Source organism: Phytophthora infestans, genomic scaffold, assembly GCF_000142945.1.
Source record: "Phytophthora infestans T30-4 supercont1.43 genomic scaffold, whole genome shotgun sequence".
Classification (NCBI taxonomy): Eukaryota; Oomycota; class Peronosporomycetes; order Peronosporales; family Peronosporaceae; genus Phytophthora; species Phytophthora infestans.
Window position 1 is genome coordinate 90,233 of NW_003303716.1, and position 9,916 is coordinate 100,148.

Consider the following 9,916-nt stretch of genomic DNA (forward strand, 5'->3'; position numbering starts at 1 on the left):
TTCAATCGGTTCTGTACAAAACTCCGCGGACTCAGCGTGGGCGACTCCTCAGGATCGTAAAGCTCGTACATACCTTCCATCTTGACGCTGAAGAGGCTTGGGCCGCAGACGATATCGCCCATCGTGATGATAATGGTCGTTTTGGCCGGTTCCGACCCTTCTGAGTATACATACCCAATGGGCGTTGTTTAGACACAGACGTATCGATGCAGCCTTGGACACGGTCTGTGGCCTATTCCTCAGCCCCCCCCCACAAGCCACTAGAGGAAGATTGAAGTGATAGTGAAGCAGCAGCGCATGTATAAATAGCTGAGCGGTGCACACACGTCCATGGGCCGTAAAGCAGTGTAACAGGGCAGTTATCTCGCTCGCCTGCTGAGCGTGTCGTATGCTCGCGTGTCTGCTGACTGGGTATGTCCAGGTCCGACGAAGGCGCCCGTCACGCAAATAGAATTAACACTTGTAGGCCCGTTTCACCGTGCCGGCACGTACACTTTCGTGTTCGCATCTATTTATTAAACACTCTCCGTTTGCTCCGTTTCCAGAGTCTTTCCGCCCGTCAGTTCTCCTGTGCTCTGACTTCACGCAGAGTCCGTGACTCCGTTTTCACAGCCACTTTCTACCAACTACACGTGCTCGTCCTTCGCATTCTCGTGCGCCGCGACCCAGGGCCCCACGCCAAGCCTCTCTCAGTTTCACGCACCGGAACCGCTGAACCGGGGCTACTCCTGCCAGACTCCACGCTTCTTGAGGCTCACGCTAAGCCTTCTCTCAGCTTCTGCACTAGGTCTCGTGACATTAATTACTCCTGCCAGACTCCACGCCTGCCCCGTCGCACTGTCCGGCTAGTCCTCACACTCACAGCATATCGGTAGCGCTTCTGCTACCGACACCTACTGGTTCTCGTTCTCGTTGTTCAAGTCCGCCGTCACTCTTACTACTGTAGATCAGCCACTTGCACTCGACCCCACAGATTACAAACTGAGCGGCTCCAGCCGATTGCCCGGGCCCGGCACGATCTTCCAGCTGCCCGTTTCGTCACTCAACTTTATTATCGCCTACTGACTGCTCGTCGCCGAGTGGTCGATCTGAGTCATGGACGCCCACCCCTTACTCATTGATACCAGTCACTCATCCTTTGGCGCTGGCCGACACTACTCAGGCGTGGGGGTCGTACTTGGCGGTCCTCACGTCCAGAACCAACTTCAACTTACTCACCAGCCGGCTGCCCGTCCTTCGCTGACACTTCGTTCCGCGCAGGTGCTCCGGTATGCACGGATCTTATACATCAGCTTTCTTTGCGTCCTGCTCGGCTGACTCAAAGTCGAATTTCAGCGACGTGTCGCCCACAATCCAGTACGTAATCGAAGAGCGTACGGGCCTTGTCTCAACTCGAGGGTAACCAGAGAGCGTTATGCGGTCAATGTTGAACTTGAGACCAGTATCAGTTTCCAAATTCTCTCAAACCGTTGTGAGCTGCTTCACCCCCTTGTGGATCATCATCAGAAGCGGCTTCGACCACGGAGACGCAACGCGTTTGCCCGCACTGTGCTTTTTGACAACTAGTCGAGCCGATATATACCCCAGATACCCTCCAGAGACACCGGACACTTCTGTATCGCGGCCAGAGTCTACCACGCCCGTCAAACCGCATTCGATACCTCAACTCAACTCTCAAGTTGTAGAAGCGCTTCAACGGTAGCCGAGGGGCGACCGGAGGATGCGCCATCATCAGCAACCCGCTAGCATCCGTCGCCTCTTGGAACGATCTAAAGACTGCGCTATGACTATGTAGTATATCCTGCGACGCGTGCGAGATACGTGTCCGGCGCTAGACCGTCAATCGATCACGTACGAACGGAAGCCTACCGACGAGAAGCTGAGCTGTTACCCCTACGTCGTGACGTCCACTCCATTCTTTCCTGAAGCAACAATCGGTGGCACGTCGTCTTGCGCTGTAGTGAACACGTTCGTAATGCTCAGAGCATTCGCACTGCAGAGTACACCGTCTGTACCCTGCCGTGGAAGCGGCCGTTCACGCTCTCAACGATAACCAGGGTCGTAATCCGTTCTTGCCCGTTAGTAGCGAGATGTCAACGCATAGCGTACCAGAATGATACAGTTGGTCGCGCGGTGAATAATACTACCCGGGACGACGCTCAGTATAACCTTTTCCGTAGGCTTTGGTGCAATTGTGGTCCAGTTTCAATGCCGTATTGGTAGCAGCTATTACTCTGGCACGACATATCGTAGCGGCTTCGGTGGTTACTCTGGCCAACCGTCGTCCGTACATCGTAGTGACGGGTATTGTACATAAATATTGGTAAAGCTAATGTATAGCGTGGTTGTGTCTACATAGTCGAATAAGAGTGCTGGCGATCGTTGCGACGTCTATCACCACGAAGATTGACAAAGTTTCGTGCCCGGGCTAACGAAGAGAGGCTTAGTTTCCACACAAGGGTTGTCAGCGGTCGGTGCCGCCACCACTACTTGGCAGGCTTCCGAATCCGATGGTCCATCGCACCGACAGCTATCTCACTCCCCACATAAGTGATCGTGTTTATCTCGTTGTTACGATCTCTTAGTTTCAATCTACTGTTGTCACTCAACCTCATCTTGTCCATTCCCGTCAAGCAGAGGTATGCCCATCCAGAGCCCATCATTCTACGTCCCGTGCCGTCAATCACTTGGCATAACATCTTGAGAGTGCGGTCCTTGCGACTTGAACCAACTATCACCATCGGGAGCGCCGTACTCAGCGCCGCCGACAGTGTTACGGTTGCCCAGTATTTATGAGCCCTGCATCGGTGGCTTATAGCTGCCACGCTGCCGTCGATACAGATGGTCGTCAATACTGCCACATTCTCCTCGAAAGCAAGAGTCATGCAACAAGGCAGAGCCGTACCAAATCTGGTGTCTGGTTTGAGTCGGAGAGGGAAGACGGAGGCAGCCGAGGGCGCCTGTGCCGAGTCCAACACGTCCACTTGTTTGGTCATTCTTCCGTGGAACGACCGTCCATCCACTGCTGCCAAGGAAAGTGTACTAACGACGAGGATCGATCAACCAGTACACAGTGAATACACGATATACCACAGAAGCCAGCGTATCCAAAGCACGTAAGATTTGTATTTTTAAATGCTTGTTGACAAGGTTGGCGCTTCCAACGCATTGTCATTGTGCAAATTCAACTCGATTATTCCACACAATGCCTGGCAGTCGTTGGTAAATGTATATTTCAACCAATGAGAGAACCTCCCCAATTGTATCTGAGGACGTGCGAGAAATTAACTTAAAAAACTACTCGAGTCTGCACGATTTTGCTGTTCCTGTCCAGCTCTGCTAGACACGAAGCAGCTCGCGACAGTGCACACACCGACCAGCACAGCCACCACCACGCACTCGTACATCGACACGTCGCGCCAGAAAACCTTGCGGTAGAACGCGAGCAGCAGCGCCAGCCAGCACACGATAATGGTCGGCACCCGTGGAATCCACCAGGTCACGGAAGTGAGAAGCCGATAGCGACGTCCACCTGGATCGTCATGAAGAGACGTGACATAGTATACACGTTGGCAGAGCCGCTGTAGTACGAGAGCTGGACATCGTCCTGTTCCTTCTCCTCCTGCTCAGGTTTCGCAGAGTTCGACCGCGTATCGACGCCCGAGAAGCCGTTGCTCTCCACGTTCACCGCGGTGCGCTCGATGACGCTGAACCCGCGACCACCGGGTCACTCCGTCGTCCGACATCTCGCTGCACCAGGTGCTGGCCGCATTCGGCAACCAATTCCTCCCGTACAGCGTCACCATCCTGATCCCGGACCTGCAGCGGCCCCATATTTTTCCACTCCAAGATCCAAACACCGACCACGTCAGCGATAATACTTCCCACGCATTCGATGAGCGCGATACCTTGACAGTCGGGACGAACAGACTGACACGGCCGTAACTCACGGCGTGAGGGCCATGAAATAATCCCGAAGTTCTCGCTGAACGAGTCCGGGAACGGTCCGTCGAGTGGAGTGCTACCCAGTACTAGGAAGACACATGGAAGTAGCAGATACAAGCGCAACTGGGATATGCTGACCAGATGCGTCCGGTCTAGCCGATCGCCCATCCACCGACGTCGCTGAAACCGCTCACTTTCTTCATTGTTCACTGCTGTTGGCAAGGCTCCACGCCCATATAATCGTACAGTACAATCTGTACCGGAAGCAAAAACAACCTTGACTTGTTTAGCAATTTTTACCGCAAAATAATATTTGATTATGAAAATATAGAGCACAACAGATTCCTAGACGGAATTTTGATTCGCCACCAAACACCAATACAGAGCCGCTTATTGCAGGCCCTAGTACAGACAACGACGGAGAAATCCACCCCTATCTAAGTAACATCCTCCATATAAATCAGTTGGTGCCATCAGAGACAAGAAAACCCGCCCTTTAGTCTAATTGTCGAAAACCCAGAGCTTCGGTGCAAATAAACAAACTCATTTGATAAGATTAGTAGGAAGAAAATTTTATATTAGAATTCTACATTGGTATTTTAGGTATTGCTTTCTTAAAACGTTGTACTATGACATCTGACTTTAAGCCTTGATCGTTCTCGCAATGGTAGAGCGTCTCTTTTCCTCTGTAGTTGTTTGGTGTTGCCTTCTACGCTTGGCGGTGGCCTTCTTCTCTTCCTCCTGAGTTATCACGTCATGCAACGTGTTGTGGCATCTCGTCGATTTCGTCGATAATACACATGTACTCCTCGTTTCATAGGCATTCACCGCCGCACAAGCACTTATCCCAGCACTGGCACTGATACCAACAGATGCAATCCTCTTCAAGCCCGCACTTAGAACAGCACACACACTTATCTTGGCACTCGCACTTCTTTTTTGCACGCGCAGCCTTCAACAAGCCCGCATTCCGCACTCTTTCCTCTTTTGTTTTGGTTTGCGGGTCTCGGTCACCCAGAGAGCCGTTATTTTTTTCTTGAGAGGCCCCATGACCCCGACGTCCAAGGGTTGGCAGACAGCAGTACTGTTGGCGGGTAGCTAAACAAGCCAAAGCTGACGTCGCTTCAGCAACTACATCAATGCCCTATTTTGATACGTGAACATCAAAATAAGAACTGATGGGGTGTCAATTTCGTAACGTAGCAGCTCGCGAATCTAAAACGACCAAACTCTTGAGCCCATCTCCCCATTTTCTTGAACTGTGTAGATATGCTCAGCTGGATACGTCGGCAACTCGTCTCTTTTTTCGATTGTACCGCCGGGCGTCGCGCGAATTATAAAAAGAATGGGAGCTTTTTTTTAACCTAACATAAAAAGTTTAAATTAATTCAGATTTGTACAGTACAGCGTAGAAAAAAACTTACCATCAGCACGAGCAGTAATGACTGCCGTCAGTCGGCCCGGGTGCTTATGCGTGCGTTTTACTTTGGCCGACCCTTTCCTTCCTCGCTCAGCCCAAATTTTGAGAGGTGGCATGACTGCTGTCTCGTCAACGTTGTAGATAGCGCTCAGTGGAAATGATCCAAACTCATTCCAAAACTTAACAGCAAACTGCCAGTGCGTTTCCACCATCGCATCTTCATTCTTTTTAGTGTGCTGAGGTAAACTCAGCAATATTGGGTCTCACGGTTGGCAGGTAAATTTGAACAGCCAATCACATCAAACCTTCCTGTCCTGTTTTTTTTTCAACTAAAACCTACTAAAAAAACTCGGTAGGTTTGGCCAAGAAGTGAAGGTATAATGTTATTGGTGCAAACGACTAGGAGAATGTTTGATTTGATTGGTTGGCGAACGGTATCAAGCAAAAATATCCGTTCAGGGCTCCATTTCCCGACGTCTGGACGACCCATGTAGCGGTGGGAGACTATCGCGCAGTAGAACATATCGTCTTCGTTTTCGTCGTTCTCGCTTCCCTGGTCACAAAGCAGATAGCTTAGAGCTGAGTGCTGTAGGTGCAGCAGCAGCGCTGCTCGTAGAGATCGCCCCATTCACACCTTCAGCGCTCACTTACCAATGAAGTCACTGGCTGCGACTGTCAGTAGCCCCTGCACACGCTGCTCACAGTTGAACAATGAAGGTTTGATTTGATTGGCTTACGAAACCTTCGTACCTTCTAACCGTGAGAACCACTAATGTTGCTGGATAAAATATTTGACTTAAATACCGAACTTAAACTTTTGGTGGGCGTGTTTTTATAGTGTGGCGGATTTCTCCGTCGTTGTCTGTACTGTAGTCCCGCACTGTAAAATCGGTACCGAAAGAGGTACACTCTTTCGGTACACATTGTGGCGAACAAATCACTACATAAAGAACCGGCTTTTTTTTGCTCACCTTTCACCTTTTGTCAAAACGTTTGTCTCCCCCTACACATTCTGGCATTTCCGGTTATTTTGACAATTCAAGATGATTTGCTTGATTTGCTCCGTATATAAATAGTGGATTGTACAGTGTTAGTACCGGTACGGTAACCTGAGACCTGGAAACGCACAGCGAAGTACATTTGCATGTTATGCTTCTTTACACCGGCATGCTTCCTCACCTCGTTCCTATGCGTGATATTGGCTCCTTCAACCGAACTTCTAACCCTAGCAACGACCTGTTTACTGAAGACGACCTGAGTAACACGATATGCTGCTATATCTGATTGAGGAGTAAGACAGTCTTTACTGTAAAATACACATGTACCGTACATGAACTGTACGTTGGTACATGTACTGTAACCATTCGGCGACAGATTTGGGGATGCTTTTGCGCGATGAGACTGAATTTATTTGTGACGGGATCTAAGCCATGTGAGCAAACGACTAGTCCGACGTTGTGAGCCAAGTTCACATTCTGCTGGCTGACAGAAAGCAGCGCCTGCTGCCGCGTTCTCGCAGGTTTATGAGAGCGTTCCTGAATTCGGAGGTTGGTACGGCACCAGATTAACACAGTATACATGTACAATACAAGTTGAATTGCTTTCGCTGGTCTACGTCTCGGTTTAGCGAACGTAGAACAGGTCACGCCGGGCTCTCCGCCCCATAGGGTAATGTACTGCTATTAATGCAGTAACTGTACAGTATGTTGTATTCCCGTGCACTGCTGCACACTGTGGCACAGTCTGTGCAGTGCGAGATGCACTGCGACAACTGCACTGCAGTCTGCAGCAATGCGTGTAGACGGACGAAGGGAGGTGCGCAGTCTTCAAACCATTGCGCAAACACAAGAAATTGCTGCTGGCTGATGCGCATACCTACTCCAGTTCTGTCTGAGGCTCATTGCCCAATTTCCGGTTCCACTGACACTTGCAATGTCAGCTTCTTCTTCTCCTTCGGCCGTGCGATCCCCTCTCTTCACGCTTGAGGATGCGAAGATCGCTTTCAACATTTTTTGCTGTATCTGCGGAATCGGCTCACTCGGCATGCCGTCCAACTACGCTCGCGCCGGCTGGGGTTACGCGACCGTCGCGTTATTATTCATGGCGGTATCGAACATCTACGCCACCGTGCTGCTGTCAAAGGTGCTGATGGTAGCCCCATCTTCTGTGAAGACTTACGGTGACCTCGGCGAGTGGGTCGCCGGCAAGTGGGGCCGTTTTTTTGTGGTAGTCTCCCACATGGGCGTTTGCCTTCTTGCTCCCTGCGCATTCCTCGTACTTGGTGGTACGCTGTCGACGTGCTCTGTCCCGATTCGGTCAGACAAACCGTGTGGGATCATCTTCATGGCTGCAATGGTCATCACTGTGGCGTTGATCCCCACTCTGAAAGAGAGTGCCTGCATAGGTTGTGGAGGGGATGCCTGTGACATTATCATCGCTGATTATCATCGGGAGTTGCGAAATCTCTTGTAACGAAAAAGCGCGCCACATACAATCCCGCCCAACTCCCAGCAGGTACTCTTCAACAGGGGCTGCACCACGATTCGTAACCCTGTCTCTCGCGTACGCCGCTGCTATTGTGATCCCCGACCTCCAGCGACAGCATTCACAGCCCGAGCGCATGCCTCGTGTCATTGTCGTCAGCCTGGGTCTTGCCTCGGCCTTCTTTCTCGCCATCGCTATTATCGGCTACGTTGCTGGTGGGTGCCAGCTCTCCGGTAATCTGCTCTTTTCGATCGTGAACACGTCCGACCCCTACAGCACCACCACTCTGGGTTTTACGGCGAACCGGGGAGCAGTGGTCATGTCCTACTTATTCATGCAGCTTCATCTGTCGATCGCCTTCTCGACAATTCTACACCCGGCGTTTTACATGGCGGAGCGTCTCGTGTTGGGGATGCACAAGGATGACACGCTTCCTACTGACAGCGAGGAGCGTGAGATTGAGATTGAGGAGAAGATGTCGTACCTCGGTGCGGCGACCCCTGCATCTGCCGTCCCCGATCTCGAGAACAACACGCTTGGTGCTCAGAACCAGTGCTCGGTGCGTGAGTCGAGGACGAAAACTGAAGATGACCTCTCTGAGTACAAGGGCAGCGTGAATGTGGTTCGTTACGTCCTGGTGCGTATCGCTTTGATAGCGATTCTAGCTGTGGCCTCTATCCTGCTGAAGGACCATTTCCTCGACTTGGTGGACTTTACTGGTGCCACTGCCATCACTGTGTGCAGTTTGATCCTGCCGCTTATTTTCTACGCTAAGGTGTTTTGGAGGAAGATTCCGATGGGGGAGAAGGCAATTTGCATCACGATCTCCACAATCTGTGGAATCGTCGGTTGCTATGTGATGATCTACGCAGGAAAAAAACTATTCAATCCGGATGACGATGGAGCCACGTTCCCGTACTGTTCAACTGAGTACCAGGACGAACCGTACTATATAAGGAATAGTACTGTATCGAACTGATCAGAGCATCCAGGTAAAATGACTCGCTCTGCTTCTTAAAACTAGTTAGCTAGATTATCCTTCAGGTATGACTGTAATATTCCAATGAAAACGCGTGAGCTAAGAAATCGCTTCCCATTAAAATAGGTGTACATGGAAACATCAGATCTCTTGGAAAACGAACTTTTTACCGATAACGAGAATGCGCAGCATGGTGAGCGGTGAGCCGAATGCTGAGGCCGCTGAGTACAGTGTACATGTAGGGATAATTATGGAGTTTTAATACCACGCACGAGGATACGGAGTACGAGGGCTAAAAAGTTGGTGTGGGCCCAATATACGGTACTGTACCCTAGTACTGTACTGATGAAGGTGAAAGGTGGCCTCCTATTTTCCAGTACTACGTTTTAATAGTACTCGGAGTAATTGTTTCATTTCTTAAGAAGCCTTTTAAGCATTGAGAGAAGAGACCATGTCTGCTGTCTGATTGTGTTTATAAAGAAACCCCCACTGTGCTATTTGGTTCTGTTTTCTGAATGTACAGGTAGTCCCTGATGAGTGCTTGCATTGGTTGATACATGTCGTACGTCGTGTCGGTTCTTCGTGTTGCTAGAAACGTAGCCGCCTGAAGTCGCGACCTCGTCGGTTTTTCCCAGACAATAGAGACCTTTCGCAACCTGTTTTTTGTTGAGTTTCAGTCTTCTTTTGAGTTTCTAGGGTGAGCCCTCTCAAATACGATACTCAATACGGAATTGCGTTTGAGCTATTGCTCAACTCGGATTTGAGCTCACTTTCGTCTTCACAGCTAGCTAGCACCATCCAACCTTGTCAATGCAAGATTCGGCTGGTTAATATACGTCTTTCTGCTATTGGCCGCATTATTGACCCAATGCCCTAAGTTTTACAGAGACCAAAGCTACAAATTACGATGCCAAAATTGCGCGACCCCCCAGTGGCAAATTGTGCGTGGACATGGCGTCGGAATCGCGAAAGAGATAAATCGTTTTTATCGGCTACAGACTTGCAAAACTAGTTTGATATTCTGATTGAAACATCAAATTGGGTGTGGCTTGCTGGTTTAAGCGCGCTTGGCAAAGCTCATCTGCACG

At 50.2% G+C, this 9,916-nt stretch overlaps 2 protein-coding genes across 2 annotated transcripts; both read left to right on the forward strand.

Annotated features, from left to right (window-relative positions):
* Positions 1 to 413: 413 nt before the first annotated feature.
* Positions 414 to 2,432, forward strand: PITG_16161 (uncharacterized protein; the record flags this gene model as incomplete). Its single annotated transcript, XM_002897534.1, has 5 exons — positions 414 to 462; positions 613 to 871; positions 1,163 to 1,268; positions 1,796 to 1,968; positions 2,360 to 2,432. 5 exons carry the CDS (start codon positions 414 to 416, stop codon positions 2,430 to 2,432), a joined length of 660 nt encoding a protein of 219 aa, XP_002897580.1.
* A 4,865-nt stretch (positions 2,433 to 7,297) lies between these two features.
* On the forward strand, positions 7,298 to 8,828 carry PITG_16162 (Amino Acid/Auxin Permease (AAAP) Family; the record flags this gene model as incomplete). Its single annotated transcript, XM_002897535.1, has 3 exons — positions 7,298 to 7,769; positions 7,894 to 8,337; positions 8,437 to 8,828. 3 exons carry the CDS (start codon positions 7,298 to 7,300, stop codon positions 8,826 to 8,828), a joined length of 1,308 nt encoding a protein of 435 aa, XP_002897581.1.
* Between the last annotated feature and the right edge of the window lie 1,088 nt (positions 8,829 to 9,916).